This window comes from Colobus angolensis, unplaced genomic scaffold (assembly GCF_000951035.1).
Source record: "Colobus angolensis palliatus isolate OR3802 unplaced genomic scaffold, Cang.pa_1.0 Scaffold175, whole genome shotgun sequence".
Lineage (NCBI taxonomy): Eukaryota > Metazoa > Chordata > Mammalia > Primates > Cercopithecidae > Colobus > Colobus angolensis.
Window position 1 is genome coordinate 4,491,602 of NW_012114877.1, and position 22,361 is coordinate 4,513,962.

Genomic DNA, 22,361 nt, shown 5'->3' on the forward strand with positions numbered 1-22,361 from the left:
AGGATGGTCTCGATCTCCTGACCTCGTGATCCGCCCGTCTCGGCCTCCCAAAGTGCTGGGATTACAGGCTTGAGCCACCGCGCCCGGCCGAGTATGATATTCTTATAATAAATAATAGCTCTAATCTAGTAAAGTTCTGCATTGTCTCCTGCAAACTGGCTTGTGAAACCTAATTTTTCCAGCTCCTTTTGCATACTCATCTGTTTCACTTATAACCAAGGCGTCTCCCCAACAAGCCTCACCCATCCCACTTCCCCACTAAATAAAAGTCCTGGGGTTCATATGCAAACTCCCTACAAAGGTCAGTGCCACCAAACAGTGCTATAAATAATACAGTTCATCAATATTTAAAGCCTGCAAATAAGAACAATTAAAATCAACTAGTAACTCAGAAAACAGAAATCACAAGGAAAGAAATCACACCTTAAATTGATTTAGACGGGCATTAGAAACCTTACAAAGTGATTTACTGACAAACTAAACATTCTAGTGTGGCCTAGTGGAAAAGAAAAAACACTGTCATTTTTTTCTGTTTAGAAGCCAATGCATAGAATCTGAAACTGCAGGTTCACTCTGAGGGCAGGCCTCATGTGATGTTTAAAGGAAAAAAAAAATTAACCTTGTGCACACCTCCTATATTCAAGATCATTAATGAAAAGCCAAAATGTTTAATTTGCTCTGATGTTTCTGCTTTCTGTCATTTTTGTATAGTTAACAGGATCATAATTTAAGTAAGTCACACATTGTAAATAACCTGGGCATATTATTCTCTCCTCCTTGGTAATTAGACCGCCTTTTGTTACAAAGAATCCTATAAACCATTTAACCATGAATAGCTATAAACTGCTCATATTAAAAAATGGGTGCTTCTGCTCTTAAGAAGTTGAATAGCACCAAGAAAATGACATACCTTTTTGTCTCTCCTTCATGTGCATTTTATCTGAATTTCTGGAGTCAGATGACTAATTTGATAATTGATATGCAGGTGTAAAAATCTACTATAAAAACTTGTAAAAGAAAGCAATCCCTATTGACCCGTCATTTTACCTCAGTGCGAAGCAGATAATCTACACTCAAGACCTCACCTACAAGTGGCTTCTCCAGCCATGTATAAAAAAGACGAAGCCATCTGGCACAACAGGAATTGCAGAAGTATTCAACAAATTAAACAAACAAACACCTCCAATCACTTCAGTTTCTTAAGCAGAGCAAAGCAACTTGTATCTTTATGTTACTTGTGATTATCTGATATGCTGATCAATTAGGATGTAAAAATAAAACTGGCAAAAATCAAGCTAAGAGTCCTAGTGTTAGAATATAGGACATTCCCAAAGATGAGGAATCATTTTCACACAAATAAACAGCAACAAGTATGGATGCTGACTTTTTTTTTAATTGTGGTAAAAAATACAGTATTTTACCATCTTAACCACTTCTAAGTATATAGTTCAGCAGTGTTACGTATCTTCACATCGTTGTACAACAGATCTCTAGAATTCTCCCTCTCGCAAAATGGAAACTCTATACCATTAAATACTAATTTCCCCTACCCTAGGCTTTGACAACTGCTTTCCTACTTTGTTGCTAAGATTTTGATACGCCATATACTTTGACTCACAGTACTTGTCCTTTTGAGACTTATTTTGCCTAGCATGATGTCCTTGAGGGTTAGCCATACGGTAACATGTGATAGGATTTCCTTCATTACATCTGCATGATATTCCACTGTAATTACACACCACACTTTCTCAATCCACTCATCTGCTGATGGATACTTAGGTTGCTTGCACTCCTTGGCTATTGTAAATAATGGTATAAAGAATATGGGTGTGCAAATATCTCTTTTAGACCCTGCTTTCAATTATTTTGGATATATACCCAGAAGTGGGTTTGGTGAATCGCACAGTAATTCTATTTTCAGTTTTTTGAGGAACATGTTTTCTATAATGTTTTGTTTCTGTTTTGAGGAACTGTTTTCCATAATGGCTTTATGTAATAAAGTTACATAACTGTTTTTTATTCCTATAAACAATGCATAAGCATTCCAATTTTTCTGCATCCTTGTCAACTCTATGACAATTACACAGATATGAAGAAGAAATCTTTTACAGGAGCGTATTCAGGAAATAATTGAAGCAATTGATTCTACTATATAGCAAAAGAAAACAATAGATAAAACAGTATTTTCATACCTCTTATTAATGGCAAAAAGTATCCCAAAGAATCAAAATATGTTGTGATCCCAATGAGAGTTTTCAACCAATAGCAGTTTGAAATGAAATAGCTTTTCTTACATTTCATAACACCAGCACTTGGCTTTTGAGCAAAGGAGTGGAAAGGTATGGAAGGAACTGGAGGGGGCTAAGAAGACACTGGCTGAATCCACTCATACTGAGAAGATGCTAGAGGGCCTCACAGGACCCTTACATCCTCACCTTTCCCACCCCACCCCACACCCTGAGCAGCTCTGCATCAATCTTTCTAAAAAACTGTTGAATAAAGCAAAAGGAAAAGGAAAAAAGGAAAGCCATTAGTCTTCATGCTCCTTCCAGGATTAAAATTCAATTTCTTCAATTAGGATAGGAATCCTTGTCTATTTCTCACTTTGCATATATACCTCCCCAAGTATACACTTCCCATCTTCATTGAGAAAGGTAAATGTGCCTCAAACCAATTAGTGACGTAGAACAAAACCTTCAAATTCTGCTTTCCACAGAGCATATAATCCTACATCTACTTAAATATACAAAGCACTACTTTCAGTCATCATTCTTGCTCAATCAGTACCATTTATCTATTAAATGGATGGCTCTCTTATTTGCTCTAGCATAAAACTGACCCCATAGTAGTTACAGAAGTTGAAGAGATACAACTTAAAAAGAATCTACCCTTTTTAATTTAACCAATCCCAGTTGTCCTTTATAACAACTGATGCATGAATATTCAACTAGAGTATGGCAAGGCAGTCACCAGCACTGGAACGAAGATGGGTCCTCTCCTATATATGAAGAGAACACCATACAATTTCTTTTGAGAGGGAGAATGGCAAAAAGCACTGACCCTAGGGCCCTTGCTCCCTGGTCATGCCCCTAGACCCAGTGAAGCCTCCCCTTGTACATTTGCTGACAGGATCTCTATTTGCGGTCTGTGTGGGTATGTTCTGGCCACACTAAAGCTACTTGTAAATATTTCTGCCATTTCCCTTTAGGAAACCCAGGGCCTGGTATAATATGTGATTCTCTCATGCTCGAGGCCATTAGGGTAAATGTGCCTCGTGTATCCCACTTAAAAAGTTAACGCAGGAAGAGGTGCAGACGCTGGTAGACACAGTCTGCCTTTCTTCCTGCTGTCTGGTTAATGTAGCAACTGGCTGCTCAGGAAGGAAGGGGAGGGAGATGGACCGGAGAGCTGAAAAGACGGCTGGCGCTAGGTAGGATTTACCTCATAGACTTATCCACACCATCCCTCCCTAAAACAAGCTACAATGCATGGAGCTCACATTGCATTTTGAGGTAAAAGTCCTCAATATAGGTGCTGGCAATGTGCTCTATCTCGATCTGGATGGTGTTTACCAGGGCTATAGATGAAATATGCAATTGTTAAAAATCAGTCATGTACACTTAGAGTTCATGTACTGCATGTTAATAAGACTTTGAAAAATTAAATTTTAAAAGTTCCCATTATAGACTTACTAAATGACAGAATATGGCTCCAATTCATTTCTTTCAGGTTTTTTTTTTTTTTAAACTAAATTTTGCAATGACCTGATCTCTCCAACTTGTAGTCCAGTCTCTCTCCCTTCCATCCACTTTTTGCATCACTAACACATCAAAATTCCTAAAGTTCCACTCTGATCAAGTCATACTCCAGGTTAAAAATCCCTGATGGCTCTCCATGGTTTATCACTGTCTATGAACTCCCTGGTCTGGCACTCACTCCCCACTCCAGGGTTAGCCATATGCCCTGGCCCAAAACACCCCTCAACAGCCTTCCTTGAGCCCGTCCTATGAAGATCTCCCAGCCCTCACTTTGGTGTGTGTGATCTCCTTTCCTCTACCTTCACCCATCCCCAAATTTCCATCTTCGACTGTTAAACATATGTATGTATACCTTTGCAGCTTCCTTCAAAAGGATACTCTAATAGTAACAGCAAGAGATCTTCATTTATGATGGATTTAATAATAATGTTTTAATATCATTTACTACATACAATGTAAGCTTCACGAAGAGAAGACTCTTCGTTGTCTTCACCAGTGTATCTCTTGGGCTTGGAAGAGTGGCTGGCACATAGTAGGTGCACAATGATTATTTGCTGATTTGATGATAATAGCTTTCCTGAAGGACAGCCTGTTTCCCACACACTGTGCTTTATATAGATCATTTCTATTCCTGAAAACACCAAAGCAATACGTATAATATATGCCCCATATTCCAGATGGGAAATTGAAGCTCGGCGATGTTAAGTAACTTGTTTAAGGCCTCACAGCTCAGGGTAGTCAGGATTCAACCTCCTCTTCCTTTGAATTCTCAGAAAACATTGTACTATGGTGCTTATCTTCTGTCTGACACTACGCTACACAGTAGCCTGTTCTCTCTTCTGCTTTCCATTCTTTGTGAACAGAGACAGTGTCTTACCCATCACAGTATCCTCTGAAGCACCCAGCTCAGGTCTTCACAGTGCAGGGCCTCCATAGTGAGTGACTGAAGAGTAGATAATAAAGGGGTGGGGGAATATGATTTAGAGAATATCTCTAAAAAAAAAAAAACCCAGAGCCTGCAATAAACTAAAGCATAAATGAACACTAATTAATAAAAGGAAGAAAGTTAATTAGTAAAAGGAGGCAGTTCACACCACATGTACATGACAGGAGAGAACAGCCTTATGTCAGATGGGACTCCTGGGAGTGCAAGTCTTTACCATATAAAAATTAACTACAAGACTCAAAGGGCAACACCACGTGGCAGCTTCATTCCTTGAACTATTTCAACAACTAGACACACAAAAAAAATAAGAAAGAAATTGTTGAGGCTGGACTGAATGTATTATCTGAGTGTGAGCATAAAATTTCACAGAGGAAATCATTATAAACCTTTTCCTCCTCAAGAATCATGTCCACCATGTCACAAGTGCTAAACTAGTGGATTAAACTAAAAGCAAACACAGCTCATGAAATCAGGAGAGCTATCTGGCTTTATGCTCAGCCGGGGCTCAGGCCGCTTTTGCAATCACCAATGTGGCTGCGTACTACCCTTCTCTTTGTCTTCTTTATGCTAACAATTCCTGATGCACCCTCCTATTCCCTGCTCCTGAAACCCTTTCCCATGTTGGTAGCTCCTCACCACCATGACTCAAGAACTAAGGTACAACGACACTCCAGAACCCACCCATCTCTTAAGTTGGGGGCTGCCTGTACTCTCCTTTATGAATACATATATATCATAATGTTTTGTGTCTTTAGGGGATAAGATTTTAAGCTGCTATTCTAGAGCATGCTAAAATGTTAATTCTATAAAATTTATTCTGGAACACATGAACAATGACATTACTTTGGCTATTTTTCTGAATTTCTCCATAATAGAAAGTAAGATTAAAGCAAGTTCCTAGCTCTCCATCATGCTGTGACCCTCATCAATGAAGTTCAGAAACTGTTGCACATTAAAGAGGGTTTACCTGATAGGGGCTAGGCTGAATCTTACCTTTAACCCACGCCTTAGTAAACAACTTGCTAAATAAATGAACTGGGTAGTATAAGGAAGATTTTAGCCTGATTATTGTAAAAGCACATAAAAAATGTTTTTATGACCTTAACCTCTGTGTCTACCTGTATGAGGTTTTCAGAGATTATTTATTTTAAACTCTACTTTTGTACCTCAGTATAGGTTGAAGAGAGACCCTGCAAACAAGCCCAAGGAATGTTAAGAGTGATAATAGTTAAGATGTACTGACCACTTAATATTGTGCCAAGTACTCTCTAAGTACTTTATATGTATTATCTCATTTAATCCTTGATCATCTTATATGACAAAAACATCTGGGCCTGGTGTTTTCTCTATGAAAAGATTTTGTTTTAATTTTTAAATTTTTGTTACAGAGATTTTTCAAACGTACATGGAAGTAAAGAGAATGTTATAATGAATTTTCATGACCCATCACCCAACTTATGGGATTTTTTACTCCTATTTTTAATGGTTATAAGCTACTTAGGTCTTTGTAGACTTTCAGTTTTAGTAAGTTAGGAATTTTCCCATTGTGTCTAAGATTTAAAATGTATTGGCCCCAAATTTGTTCAAAATATTTTTTTTTTTTTTTTTTTTTTTTTTTTGAGACGGAGTCTCGCTCTGTCACCCAGGCTGGAGTGCAGTGGCCGGATCTCAGCTCACTGCAAGCTCCGCCTCCCGGGTTTATGCCATTCTCCTGCCTCAGCCTCCCGGGTAGCTGGGACTACAGGCGCCGCCACCTCGCCCGGCTAGTTTTTTGTAGTTTTTAGTAGAGACGGGGTTTCACCGTGTTAGCCAGGATGGTCTCGATCTCCTGACCTCGTGATCCGCCCATCTCGGCCTCCCAAAGTGCTGGGATTACAGGCTTGAGCCACTGCGCCCGGCCCAAAATATTCTTTTATTAGATTTAAATCTCTGCCCTAACTGTGGTTACTAACATCATTTGTTTATGGCTTTTCTCTTTTCATTTTCCTTGATAAGTCTTGGCAGAAGTCTGTCAACTCTATTCATCTTTTCAAAGAACAAACTTTTGGCTTTCTTGATCCTGTCTAATGTAAACATTTTTTTCTCCTTAATTCTAGTTCTTCTTTCATTATATCCCTCCATTTTCTGAGGGGTTATTAGGTGGTTATTTTTTCTAACTGAGGCTGGATGCTGTCCAGTCAAGGATGCAGAACCATTATCAGTGATGTGACAGGAGGAATGCTTACAGCAATTAGACCCTGCTACTGTGGGAGGGGCTGGGGAAGTGAAGGCGGTGGTGCTGATCCTGATGGGGACACCAGTCACTCCTTCTGAAGCCCTGGAGCAGGAGGACCAGTCAGAGTTTGCATGCAGGGAACTCAGAAGCCAGGCTCATATAACACCAAAGTGGACCTACAAAGTGGGGGATGCACAAAGAGGTCTAAGGAAAGCTCACTTTTTGTGGGTCCACAGGAAAGAACCTGGGGTGGCCAGCCAGAGGGAAGAAGAGCTAGATACAGAGAGGACAAAAATGACAAGCCAGAACCTGCCTGCACCTGCCTCTATTTCTGTTCATCATCCCATCTCACCCTGAAGTACTCTGGAGAATGAAGGCCGCTGCTTCACTAATTCTACCCCCCAGTCTCCTACAAGTTCATCTTTTGGCCTTCCTATACAAGGAAGGAGATTCTGGGAAACAGCTCCTAGTTTAACCAACTTGATCAGAGAACAGAATAGCACAGATGCTTTCATCTCATTAATGTTCAGCCTTTCTTCAATACATTTCTAAGTACTATTCAGCTATATCCCATAAGTTTTAACATAGATTTTATGTATTTTCATTATTGTTTATTTCTGAATATTTTATGTTTCTAAATATTCTAAATATTTTATGTTCCCCATAATGTCTGCTTTGTCCTGTGATTTATTTGCATGCATGCTTCATAATTTCCAAACATACGGGTTTTCTTCTAGTTTTTGTTACTGAGTTTATAGTGCAATTTTCTTAAATATTTTCATTGCCGTCAATTTTCTTAAGTATTTTACGTGCACTTAAAATGCTCTCCCACTTCAAATGTTGGATGCAGCGTTCTTTGTATGTCTTTCACACCAAGCTTAACACTGTTACTTTTTTGCCTGCTTAATAAACCAATTAGACAGAGTGAGAAAGAGATTAAAATCTGCCGCAGGATAACAAGACTGTTTTATTTTCCTTGTGATTTCAATAATTTTGACTTTACATATTTTGGGTCATAGTAGTAACATAATAAGTATATAAACGTTTAGAATTGTTTTATGAATCTGCTAGGACCTTCTTTATCATTAATAATATTTTTGCTTAAATTCCATTATTAATATACCAGGTTTCTTTTTGTAGGACTCTGCCTGGCATATAACTTTACATACTTTTCATTTCATCTTTTCTTTATGTGTTGTGAAGATGATTCTTGGAAGCAGCATGCTGCCAACATTTTTTAAAATCCAGACTGATAATCTTTGTCTCTTAACTGGAATAATTTGTCCAGTTATATTTAATATAATTTAGTGGTTATTCTGAAAATACTGAAATTATATATAATGTATCAACACCTAAACATTGCCAATTTATTTACCTTCCTCCCAAATAGTATGTTATATGTAATCACCTCCTGACTGACATGCTATAAATGACACATATTTTGGTTTTCTAAGCTCACAAGAAAGTTACTGTTGATTCAAATTTCCCACATATTTCCTTCTTTTAACTCTAATCATTTTATTTGCGATCTCTTACCTTCTTCTCAAAGTACATATTTTAGAATCTCCTTTCATGAGAATATGTTGCTCCTCTTTCCTTGGTCTGAAAATTGCTTTATCTTATCCTCATTTTTGAAAGACAGATTTGGCTGAGCAAACAATTACAGGCTAATTTTCTCTCTGTATTCTGAAGACATTGTCCCACTATTTTCTGCCCTGTCATCACTATAGTTAGTTGAACCGCTCCTCTGAAAGCTATATATCTTCTCTCTGTGGCTGCTTAAGGATTTTCTTTGTCATGGTGCTCTGCTATTTTACTGTGCCATATCTAGGCAAACGGATCTCTTAAAAATTTAGTCTTGTTTAATGTGTTGGTATCTTTAATCACTTCTGGAAATTCACTCTTCTTGTTGTCTTTTAGCCCTCTTCTGTATTTTTCATCTTTGTATCTACTGCATTCTAAATACTTTATTCAATTTTATCTTCTAGCCTATTAATTCTTTATTTGATTCTATCTAATTTGTCACTGATTACCTATCAAGCTTTTAATTGAAATTTCTATATTTTAGTTAATATAAGTTGCATCTGCCTAATTTTCATATGTTCTTTGTTATTTCAATACTCTTGCTCCTTACACATATTTTCAATCTTCTCTTCCATTTTTGTAAACGTAGTAAACATACTTATTTTATGTATTATGTCTGATAAATTCAGTATCTGAAGTCTTTGCAGGTTGATTCTGCTGACTCTTTTTCACAATGATTTATTTTTTGTGTGTGTTTTGAGATTTTTGAATGGGAGCTAATGTATTTTAGGAATTCTGTAAGGGTTCTTTATGGTCAAATAAAGAAAGAATTCCTTCACAAAGAATCTGCATTTGCTTCTGCTAGGTGACAAGAGCGACTACCAACCTGGTACCATTTTAATTAGATTCTAAGCTGAATGTTTTTCTGACCATTTAGCTAGTGTGAATTTCAGCTGTAAATCCACAAGTTGCTCTGTGGTTACAAATTTTCTGAGGAGATTTATTTTTTGCTCCTCCACATAGCTCTAAGGTTCAAGACAAAAAATTTTCCTTGGAGGAGTCTCAGGGTTTTTTCTAGCTTGCCGTTACCAAGAGAATATAGCTTAGAGGTACCAGTTCCATGGTGGGAGGAGTCTTTGCTAATTATACAGTTCAACTTGGGTGGGCCTAGAGTTTTCCTTCTGTGGCTCTGGAGGTTGTAAAAACCTAAGAGCAAGTTCAGGGTGAAAGTCAGCCTCCAGAGCTCTCTCTGGGTTTCCAAATTTCACTTGGTATTTAGCATCTGAGCATTTCTTCCTGTCCTGTCAGATTGGCAGTACAATTGAAAAAAATCTGTTCCACTGATCCTGCAGACAGTATGATTTACAGTGGTTCAGAATGAGAGCTTTGAAACCAGACTGCCTGGGCTCAAACTTCTGCACAGTACTGATTAGCCAGGCAGCCTTGGGAAGTTATTTAAACTCTGCTTTAATATTTCTACTTCTAAAATGGGAATAAGAATAGTACTTGCCTCATACATGGGTTTTTGTAAGGATCAAATGAATTAGTGCAGTAAACTACTTAGAACATGGCTGGCCATAGTCAGCACTCAAAAGAAAAAAAGGCGTTATTATTACTATTACTGTAAGATTGTGGTACCATGATGAGATCTTACAATGCAGATGTTGCTTTCTACTTCCTTAACTTTCTCTCCTGTTTATCATGTTGTAAAATCAAGCTTTGCAAAATGTAATTTTATATAAACATTTCTGCCAATGCACTCATTTTTTTGAAGCTGCTATTTAAGAAAGTACACAAAACTCATAAATATATGCATAACAATGAATGGCAGACACGCTCCACTGAACACTCCTATTTAACTGCTCTTACAATTTAGGACCAAGGGGAGCACAAGGAAATTAAAAAGCATTAATCAAAATAACCCAAAGAATAATTTTAATGATGCCTAATGGAGGGATTCGGCTGTTGCCATCAAGTGTAAAGGTGAGCATGTTAATAGCAAAAAGAAATGGCTTTGTTAAACGTGATTATCCCTTGCTCTTACTAAGCCTTATGAGATAGAGCTACACAAAAAGGAGCCAGGAGAGTTTTCAGACCCAGAGTGGCTGTATTTACAATGGTGAAAACCCAGTATATTACAAATAATATAAAAAGGCATATACTATGCATACAATCAGAAAGAGCTGGCTTTAGTAAGACAAGGGGGTATTTCTTGATTTTAATATGCAAACATTTTTAAAGTATCAAAATCAATCTTATTATCATGAACACTTTTTTTTTTTTTTGCTTGGCCATGAAAAACTTTATTTTTATATTTAGGTTTGATGAATGAACAGCCATGCAGAAATATGATTGGACACGAAGGATCTGGCCTAACAGTGATGGACGGAGTGGGGAAACCCAGCAAAACCACACAATTTTTTACTGAGTACTTCAGTTATAAGGTAGAGAGTGAACCCTGCAAGAGAAATGAGCTGCTGTTGATTCGTTTATAAATTATCACAACAAAACAAAATGTGTCTGGCTAAATTGGGATGTGGGATTTGGGGTTGTGCCAGCTGTCAGGTGATCACTGCTCAACTCCAAATACACCCCTTAATAGCTGCTCTGTGATAATGGACTGGACTGGACTCGAAGCATTCTTCCTGACTCAAAGCCTAACATTGAGTGAGCTCAATGTTAGTTAGAGTGAGCTCAGTGTGAGGCCTTGTCAGTAGAGGGCGCCGCAGGGACACTGTAGCGGCTCCAGAGTACTGTGTTTTGACATTTTCTTGCTGCTGCTTCACTGTCCTTCAGCAGTGCATGTATATAGGGACATCTCTGCTCCAGTCTTGTGTGCAGAGCATGCAGTCCCTTAGCGACTCCGCAGCCCTGTCCTGAGGCTGAGTAACCACCTTTCCACAGGCCTCCCACACAGGGCCTGCAGCTTGTGCCCACTGTGATATTTCAACTCCCCACCAGCCTCAGGTTGCCTATGCCCCAAAGCCAGCAAACTTCCGTGCCATGGCAGGGAGCTACATCCACACCCTCTCCAAAACAGTCTGAACCCAGCCTTGGGGAGTGGCTTCCAAGTGTGTCCTTCCTTGCATATTTTTCTTCAGTCTTAGGGCACTTATTGAGTTCTCTTTACATCTTTATAGTTACTCTCCTATCTTAGTTTAGTAATTCCTTACGCTAAACTTCCCGTTTTAAGTTTCTTTGTGGTTTTTGTCTCCTCGTTTGACCTAGACTGACACAGTGTTTAATTCTCATTTCTGAATTCATATAGTCATGTACTCTTTCCTCATCATACACTACTCACTCTATCCATTAAAAATATGCCGTCTTTTCATGTACGTGTCAGCTGAAATGACGGCCAACTACATGTTTTGAAAAACTTTGAATGATGCAAGAAAACATCTTCTAAGCTTATTTTATTCTTTGCTTATACCATATGAAAAAATTCCAAGCTCAGCACCTTGCCTACCAAAGGATTTAAAGTCAAATTAATTATTTCTTCCTCTTTTTACACCCTGTTCTTTCTCTCTTCCACAGAAAAGGGCTGGACTTTCGTTTATAATTTAAAAATAACAAATAGATCTCATAATACCTTATTCTAAAACATTTTAACAAGAATTTGCAGATCCTAATTACTTCCAGAGTAACATTTGAAACTAAGATATTAAAAAGTGCATTGAAAAACACAGATCATTTATTTATCTTTCCTTTAGTACCCAGTATTGGACAGACTGTAGACTAGGAACTGTGATATAAAAAGATGAATGAGGCATCCTCACTTCTGCAAACTGCAACAGAACCAGAATATAGGTGAAAAAAGAGAAGGAAAGGCAGGGAGACTTGATAGCAAGATATAACAAAAAAATTTCCTCCAAAAAAATCACCCTTGTAATAATGACCAACATTATTAAACACTCCTTAAGAGTATAACCCATATAATTCAGGGGAAAAAAAATCAAATATCTTTAAGAATAGTTTCATATCACATATATTTGAACTTGGGCTCTTAATTGTAAAAGCTAAATTAAATCAAAATATAAAACAAAGCTATACTAAAATTGAACAGAAAGAAAAGAATGATATGCATTATTTGTAGTATCTTCTTGTGTTCCTTGGTAATGGAAACAAGCAAATATCTGGGATTACAAAAATTATTAGGACATCTAATTCACCAGCATGCAAATAACTTGACATTTTACAACTATATTTATAGTACCCTTTGAGGTTCCCTGAATAAATAGTTTCCAATCTATATGCATCTCTTTGACATGTGAGAGAGGGCTCAAGAAATGCCACAGTGTGAAAGTTATCAAAATGGAATTTTAAATCTAATGAGTTGCATATCATATCTAACCAGAGAGTTTCAACATGACTGCAAGAAATGCTCTATTTTTTCTCCTCCGAAAATCTTCTAAAAGGTCACACCAGTCTAATAGTGATAGGTAACTGCCAAGAGTTAAAAAAATTGGACATCCTGTAAATTATAATTAAAAAATATATACATGACTGAGGTAGGGAAAATCAAGGAAACCAAAGATATGGAATTAACACTCCTCAATGACCAGAACGTCTGACTATATATTTACTTATTTTTGTCTTTTAATTTTAATTTTCCCCCAAAATAGAAACATATTTCAAACCTCATCATTTTGTACTTTAACCAGCCAGCAGGAAACCAACATAAAATTTAAAAGAAGGAAACTATGTAAAAATCTTATATAAGCAAAAGCTTTTTCAATTTTTATTCCAACATGAGAGCAGAAAGCAAGATTTCTGGAAACTGATTATTAAATAGAAAAGAACAAAAAGAAATGTGGTCCTATTTATCACCCATTCAACAAAGAACTAGTTTTTAAATTGAAAAACTAAGCGATGCATTCTGAAATGTGGCTATAAACAATTCTATAAATTTTTAAACTAATATTAATATAATGAGAGTTAAGGAAGCAAACTTACAACAACACTCAAGTAGTTAAACAGAACTTCCTCATACTTCATGTTTGCCAAACAAAATATCAGGAATGTGGGATAAAGTGTAAAGAGATCTTATTATCATCTAACTCAGTCTTCTTTCACAGATTAGGAATTTGAGAACCAAAGAAGATTTTTGGTTTTTGTTTTCCTCTAAAAAATGCTCTGCTAATGATCTTACAGGCAGGTGGAATAAAAAGGGTACAATTTTAGAGGCACTAGATCACTTAGCCTTTAAAATTTCTTGACCAGCCTAACAGAATATCTTAAATTCCACCATTAGAGATTCATTCTATAGGGTTATTCATTATATAACTTTAGATCTAAGAATCTAAAAGTTTGAAGGGCACTTGTAGATCCTGAGTCCAAACTCACTCAAGGAGCATATCCAAATCACATTTAGGTTAAGTTCTTTTAGGGAAATGACTGGGTCCTCTTTACCTCCATAGTCCCAGATCCTGGCAGACAATAACCTACATATTAATTGTGGTGTTGGTGAAAATGACCAAAGAATCAGTCAGCTGACTTTCTCCCTGAGCACTGATGAGAAATCTTTTGGGAATAAGATTCAGGGGTGGTAGGTTTTAAATAGAAGAGGACAGAAGGGAGTCAGACATGGGTCCAAGAGACACAGTTTGGGGTTCTTGACAAATGTAAGCAGAGTGAAAACCTGGGTAGGGTAGAAGAGTGGGTGAGAGAAGGGGGGAGGTGCCTCAAGAGAACAATAGGACAGCGAGGTGAGGGAATGGAAGAAACACACTTTGTTTATTGCACAATGTTTCACAGACCTTCTCCTGCCAACAAGCAGACCATAAATGTCACTATTCTATCCTAACATGTGCTGTTAAGTCAGTGCAGGATGGCCTAGAAATTTTGCAACTATTTTGAAAAATTACCAAAAATGTTTTACATCCTGCCTAGCATCTTGTTATCTAGGTAGTAAAATACCAAGGGTTAATGTGATAGCTAAAGAAAAAGAAAATCACCCAACCACCTCATGCCTTTTCTTTTTCTTTCCTAGGAAATTGCCAGTTATATGGGTCCTACATTTGTCCTTCTTTTTAAATGGGAAAAGGCAGAGAAAATAAAACTACAACGCGTTTTATTTGTGCGTTAGCGATTACAGCCCGGGGCTATTTTTCCTTTCCCAAACAGCGTACATTTTAGACCTGACACAAAGCAGGGGGTGGGACGTTGAGCTCCATCAAGCAAATTTTTACTTGCGACCAAAATACTGGACCAGATGGATCGCAAAACTTGCCAAGAGCGCAGTTAAATGTTCACGAGAGGACCACTAATGTAAGCAAGGAACTCACTAGTGCTATCTCTGTTTTTTGTTTTCATTCCACCTAGAACCAAGAATTTAGGAATGCTAAGGAAATCACCCCCAGGCAGATTTAGTCTTTGTTAAGCATATTACAGAACTGTTAACACACACCTTAGATGTACTGAATTCTAACAATTACAGAAACAAATCTCTAAGGTTATGGAACTTCACCAGAGGTATTTCTAAGAACTGCTGGTTGATTGTTAAAAGAACACTGGAAAGGCCAGGTCAGGGCTGGAAGTGGCAAAGAAAGCATCAACAACAAAGCTGGGCGTGGTGGCTGACACCTGTAATCCCAGCACTTTGGGAGGCTGAGGCAGGTGGATCACAAGGTCAGGAGTTCAAGACCAGCCTGGCCAGCATGGTGAACCCCCATCTCTACTAAAAATACAAAAAATTAGCAGGGCATGGTGGCGCATGCCTGCTATTCCAGCTACTTGGGAGGCTGAGGCAAGAGAATTGCCTGAATCCAGGAGGCGGAGCTTGCAGTGAGCCGAGGTAGCACCACTGCACTCCAGCCTGGGTGACAGAGCAAGACTCCATTTCAAAGAAAAAAAAAAAAAGAGAGAGAGAAAGAGAGAAAGCATTAACAACAAAAGGTAGGAACCATCAAACCAGATAATGATCCTCAACCAGAGTACTACAAGGTCCCTGCTTGGAAAAGTGTCTGTGCTTGCCTCAAGCTCACGGTTACTACCTAATGGTACCTTCCAGAGGGTGGCTGCTGCTGTTGATTTGATTGTTGTTACTGTTTTAAAACTCTAATTGGAAAATCAGTTTGTAATTTCATTTTATGACTCCTGAGGAGATGAATGGTCTTTTTAAGAAAAGCTATCCAAAAAACCCTACAAAATCCATCCAAAGACAGCCTCTGCTCATCCAGAGCCAAGAAGAACTAGCAGGTACCTACAGCATCTTGGCACAGGGCTGGTCCCCATTCCAGATGAAGCTTCCACAAGTTAACTCCTTTGTACCTGCCTACCCTTGAATACGAAAATCTTTGACAAGCTGCTGCCATCCCTCCATGGTTGTGAGACCACCTGGATAAAAACTCTAGGAGAAAATGCTGGAGTCTGTGTCCACTCCAGATAACTAAGTGAAGCTTTGTCATGTACTAGGCCCACAGCAGATGGAGCTAGGAAAGGCTGGGTTTGAGAAACCTGAATTAAGGTAAATATTATCCTCAGTGAACATGCTTCCCTGCTCCATCAGTGTTGTGAGGGGGGAAGATTCCAGAGATGATGACTCAGACATCAACAGGGATGAGTTCTACTGCTCTGGTTGTTAAACCAGTGGACTCTTTATCTCTCCATTAACAAATGCTGTTGTGCCCATATCCCCAAAGGAACCCCTTGCTGCTCCTGCTTTCTCCTTGGGGCTACTTTAGGCCCCCCTACAATCCAGCAACTAAAGAGGTGGCCACAGAGCACAGCCAGAGGCCTGTGAGAATCAATGCCAAGGCTTCAGCCAGAGCCTCATCAGTGCTGCCCAGGCTACACCAGGCCTTAGGTAATCTGACTTCTGTTGCTGGAAAGCTCTGGAGAACCAATGATGGAGAAAGTGTTGGGCAAACTTTCTCTTGTTTTCTGCCCAGGCTAACAAAATGAAAAAATGAGGAAGAAGGTAGATTTGGGCCACTTAGAAAAACATAATTTATTTGAACCAAGTAGGGCAATTTAGTTTGATTTTGTGAAATCTCAGTGTCAAAATAGGTTGGAAGGGGACTTGGGCAGGTGCTCAACCCAATCTTCAAACTGTACAGACAGGACAAATGACTTACGCTCGCTTGCTAATCAGTGCTGAGGCGAGGAACAGAACCCAGACTTCAGCCTCAGTCTCTCAGCCTAGTGTCCTTTCCCGTCTCCTTCTGCTTCTAAGTAGTTTGTTTGTTTTTGAGACAGAGTTTCGCTCCTGTTGCCCAAGCTGGAGTGCAATGGCACGATCTCGGCTCACTGAAACCTCCACCTCCCAGGTTCAAGCAATTCTCCTGCCTCAGCCTCCGGAGTAGTGGGATTACAGGTGCACGCCAACATGCCCAGCTAATTTCTTGTATTTTTAGTAGAAACGGGTTTCACCATGTTAGCCAGGCTGGTCTCGAACTACTGATCTCAGATGATCCGCCCACCCAAAGTGCTGGGATTACAGGCATAAGCCACCGTGCCCAGCCTAGTTTTTATTTATTTATTTAAGACAATTTGTAGTACTTTCAAGTGTGCCAAACACTGGGCTAGGAGGTAAACAATATAAGATGATTATCTCTAAAATACAAAAAGGATATGTAATGGGCATGCAATTGGTCAGTAAATACCTAGAAGCTTCTCATGCATGCATAATAAATTGCTTCCCTTAAGTTAAACAATCCTCTTGTCATATCAATTATACCCTTCACCTAATTAACAGAATCTTTCCTAAACTGTGCAAAGGCAAACTTCCCTGAAGACCTTGCAAATGATTCCAGTGCCCAATTGCTGGAATGGCACTAATAAGATTTGACTCTACTGACAAATTAAAATTTTAATCAGGGCCACATGCAAATCTCAAGAGCAGGAAAAGTAAAGCAAATTGAGAGGTTTACATCATAAGTTTTGAGATACTTTTCCATACATGCAACACAGAACAGAGAAATTAACAGGCCAAGGAAATGTTATTTTTTTAAAAAAGGAGGAGGACAAAGAGAAAAAGAACACATGAGTCATTGGTAAACAACGTTGACACTGTTGGCCACTTTGTTTTAAAATCATATAAAATCTTTGGGGTATTAACAATTGCCCACACTTTCCCCTGGAATTGCAGAAAAGCTGGCTCTGCAGCAAAGGGAGATGGTTTAGGCCACTGACTGACTCATCCCTGTGTATGGTTTCAAAATGCTGCCTGGTATCATAGCAACCATACATGACTGAATGTTGTACAAAATGTGGTCAAGGCCTCCCCTGGGAAAATCTCATGGAATTTACTCCATTCCTAAGATGTTCCCAGGGCTCTGGAAATCGGGTCCTCAGTACAAGGATCTTAGCACAAGAGGAACTTACACATCATCCAATCTGCCTACTGACAAGGCACAGAGGGGATGGAAGAGCCCAGTGACTTAACCAGCACCGTGACTGGTGGCAGAGCCGAGAACAGAGCCAGCTATCTGGACTCCCAGCTCAGCACTGCTTCCTCTTGATCTCACGGCCTCATCACTCCAATTTAGTGAGAACTGATCTTCCTCACCAATCAGCTGTTTCACAATGAGACTCATGCATCACAGACCTGGAGATCAAGTATGGTACGCCAAGTGGATGTTTGTACCCTGGGGATTTTTCCTTGTTCTAAGGTGACATGACAAATGGCAGATCCTGCACCTTCCACTTCACTAAAGATAGTCTTAAGGACAAGTGCCTCGACTTCCTTTGGCCATTAGCTCCCTGCTTGCTCCCTAGCATTAAGAAACAAAGGAAAAGTTAGCTGATTTGTTCCACGAGCCTGAGCCATGCACCTGGAGTGAGAGGTACTGAGGGAGAGGCCCAGGTTTCTTCCTGGGTCTGTACCAGGTTCAAAGGGCAGAAGAGCTGCTCTCCATGCCCAACTTGGAACATACATAACGACATAAAGGGGGAGAAAACTTATCTCCAAACCTCTGGTTCACAGGCAATCATGTGCAGAGGCCCTTAGCTTTACAGTTTGGGGTGCTTTTTTCTCCTGGAGGTGCCGGGTACGGCTCCATGCTTGGTCTACAGCATTCACCATGCTGAACGTTGAGCAGTGTTCTCAAAAACTCATGCCCTCAAGTTTGAACAAACTCATACTTGTCCCCTAAGAAGTCCCTGTCATCCCAGTCTGTCTGGCCACGAGCTCCTACTCCCCTGACCTTGAGGCCCACAGATGGGATGAAGCCAGGGCCCGGCTCCTCACTCAGGTCCTCCCGCGCCTTCTCTGGATGCCTTTCTCTCCCTGCTCACGGCACACTGCACTTTGTAAAACATCTTCAGATGTGGAGAGCTGAGTCCTGGCAGTCATCCCAGGAAAGGGGAGCTTTATTGTTGCTCTGCCTGTGATTGGTCCTCACTCTCAAACAGCTGTGAACCTTTTTCTTCGTTTATTTTCAAGCAATTAAAACTACAGCTTGATAGCATTACTGTAATCTCTCCCATTGTGTTCAGAGAAATTTTCTTTCTTCGAGATTTCATGTATCTATCCAAAAGAGAGAGAACAGTCTAGAGGCACCACATACCTCACGAAAGTGATCTGATTGGTTTTCATCCCTGAAATAGCCAAATACTTGGAAATAAGAAGTTGAAAACATACATGTGGCCACATTTTCCTCTCCTTTGCTTCCATGTCCACATGGAAAAGAAGAAAAGCTTCTAGATATTTGCAAAGGTTTTGTGAAATATGAGCTTTGGCTAAGCAAATGTTTTTGAAAATATTTGGACCCTCCAAACAGAACAGATGTTTTTGCAAAATTTTCCACCATCCAGTCACAGCAATCCCGGCATGATCCGGCCCCATGTCCGGCTCCGGGCAGGCTGTCAGTGGCAGCTGGTCTGAAGAAAATTTCACAAAGCATCTAGCTCTTCTTTGACTTTAGAACAAGCTCCCTCCAAGCCTTGCAATGTTCCAAGGTAGAGGAGGTAGCAGGAAGACGGGCATTTGAACAGCACGGAGGGCCAGAGGCAGAGTGTGAAGACAACAGGAAGGTACAAGTTCTCTTAGTGACAATCATCAACAAAGCCTAACATTTCACAAGTACTCAGGCTTATTTCTTACTAAGTCCTGAAGCATTAAGGTCACCCAAAATCCCCTATTAAAGCGTGAGCTCCTCGAGGGCACAGACTGTGGTTTCATTCATCTTTCTATTTCCAGAACTTGCATACTGCACACACAGAGCAGACACTCAATAAATTTGATTGACTGAAATGAAAGCTGTGAATACCTTCATGGGAACAGGGCCATGACCAGCAGGCATCTTACCTAGAACTGGTTACCAGGTGAAGGCAAGATAAACAGAATATTCCAACATGGAGAAGGCAGCTGCCTAAAACGGAATCGGCTCTGGAGAGCCAGAATCCCAGTGTGTAGCGAAATACTACAGGTCAGCAAGCAATGCAGTGTGATACAAAGATCCAACTATGTGCAGCCAGAAGCCAGTGCACAGGGAGGTTTGACCCCAAAAGAGACTGTCCTAAATCACAGGCAAGACCTGCATTCATAACGTTATGAAAAGAGCTCATCACAGCATATTTCTTCTCCGTGTTTATGCACCAGGACAAACACTTAATACAATATCCTTAGCAGATACACCTCTGTCAACTCCAGCACCAGCAGGCATCTACAGTTTGGTGGCTAAATGCAAATTCTTCTGAAAACCCTGCCTCAACTGCCCTCAAAAAAATCTTTAATCCTCCTTTCAAACTTTTATAATTCAACTCCCGTTTGTTTCCTTCCTCATAGAACTATTTGGAAAGATTTTGGTTTTTCAATAAATATATTAATACACAAAAGTTAGTGTGTCCTATAAAAGTATTTTTAACCCAGCTCCTAATCTGCCAAGATTTCAGTGAAACTTTTCACTTACCATTTGCCACCCACATACAGACCCAAGGACGGACCTTCTATCCAGTGACGGCACTTACAGCTGATTAAAGGGTTTGGAGGTGATGACAAAAATATGCTTGGTCTACAAAGACAGGCAACATGGAAGGACACATCTGTGATCAGAAAAACTGCAAATCTGCGGAGGAGGAAGCTGCTTTCGATTTACATTATTACTGCTTGGGTTCAGGAGAGATCGTGCTGTTCCAAGTGATTCCAGATTTAACAAGTTCTCGGCATTTCTCATTCCAAAAGTATGTAATGAAACTACTAACAATACCAAAGAGCTGATTATAACTTTTGTCTTCTTGTCAGAAGACAGAAAACGTTAAAGAAGAAATTTATGATGTTGTAAGTTTAACATCATAGTATGAAGTCTGGGAGACATGTCTGAATCAAACACATCTTCCGTTCTAAAATCTACCAAAATGAAGAACTTCCGAGAAGATGAATGAAGGAAACACTGTATATATTGCTTGCATAAATTGGATCTCATTAAAAATATGGTGGCTAGGCTTCACACACAGTTTGCACCTTAACCTTGCATCTGTTATAAGTGCCCCAAGCATTATTCCAGCTCTTTCATTTTAGTGAGAAAGTGTGATGATTTTGTCAACCAGGGTGTAAAACTGACTTGAAACAAACTGCTATAATCAGCTTCCCACAACCCACTGAACTGTGCGAAATGGCAGTATGTAATAAATAATTAATGCAATTAACAAAATGGCACGAGCCTACTCTAGAATATAATCTGTTCAGGCTGAAGAATAAAGTTCATTTCAAATAATTGTTACCATATTTACTTATGGATATGGCTATATGCAACTCTACACTTAAATAGCATATAACCATTCCCAAAGTCAGGTCTTTAATGTAAATTGGCATTGCTTCACTTTTGAGATAAGTATCTCCAGACATACAAATTCTTGGATAAAACTTAAAAAGACTAGCAGTCATTATAAAAAATAGAAAAGATAAACTAAAAGAAAAAATAGAAACCATCCATAATTCAGCTCCCTTCCACCCCCCGCCCCCTCTCCCACCAAAACACGTATAGTTAACATTTTAGAAGGAAAGATACAAACAACAGTTGTTTCAAAAGTTGGGATGGGGTTAGAGGATCAGGGAAGGATGAGTTTACCTTTCTTTGCATCATTTAAATTTTTCAAGTCATGTGCATGTATTTTTAATTTTTAGAAAATAGTTTATATAAAACTTTCAGATTTTCCTCTAGATACATATTTTTTAAAAACCAAAACAGTGATGACATTGTGTGAATAATCAAAAAAAATTATATATTTAAGAAAAGTACAAAGACAGCCTCTCTCACCTTGTTCCCCTCCTCCCAAACCTCAGAAAAGGAAACTCCAGCCTTGTCTCGGTGTGAAAATATATGACTTTTTAAATTAGCACTATCGGTAGGTGTTAGCAGTGAGCAATGTGTGACCCACAATCTTCCTTTCACACAAAACACAACACTATTGTCTTCTAAATTTCCTTCATCCGAGTTGGATAGGACCCTCTCCAGTCCTCTATGTTTTAAAATAAGCAACTGATGTCTAGGTAGGTTACAGAGTACTTGAGTTAGCAGAGCTAGCCGTGCCGGAGCCTGGCTGGAGACTTGGTCTCTGGACTTCCCATGCAGCCCACACAGCCATCCATGCTGTTATTGGTAGGGCTCTTTTATACTGAGAGGGAAGGTCAGTCCTCAGATTTGCCCTGGAGTGTGATGACTTCAGGCTGCCTCCCCTCCCTTTCTCTCAGGCAAGGGCGCACCGAAGGACTGAAAATCAAAGCCAGGACCACATGACTCCCATCCTGACTCTCTGGACCCGAATCTTTTGCTTTATTTTCACTTTAAATCAGTTTGTTAGGCTGTCCCTTAATACTTTGGCACAAGTATTCTCCTGGGGCACAATTTCACAAGGTACACTTACAACCACTGAGGCACAGTCTCTTTGGAAGAATAAGGAGCCCTCACGTCTCATCACAGTGAACATGCCTGTTTATGTCACGTCTGCATTATTGCCCCTGCCTGGGGCAGTGCTG

The 22,361-nt window shown here is 39.4% G+C and overlaps 1 protein-coding gene across 2 annotated transcripts in view; it reads right to left on the reverse strand.

The window, feature by feature from the left end:
* Window positions 1–22,361, reverse strand: part of JAZF1 (JAZF zinc finger 1) — a 361,747-nt gene that overhangs the window by 229,897 nt on the left and 109,489 nt on the right. The window contains exon 1 of one of the 2 annotated variants that reach the window (XM_011938602.1): window positions 20,296–20,362. The exons of the other annotated variant lie outside the window; for it this stretch is intronic. Coding sequence (XP_011793992.1) covers window positions 20,296–20,311 — 16 coding nt within the window. The 5' untranslated portion in view covers window positions 20,312–20,362. Of the gene's footprint in view, window positions 1–20,295; window positions 20,363–22,361 lie in introns of those variants that run through there. 2 annotated transcript variants of the gene reach the window in all.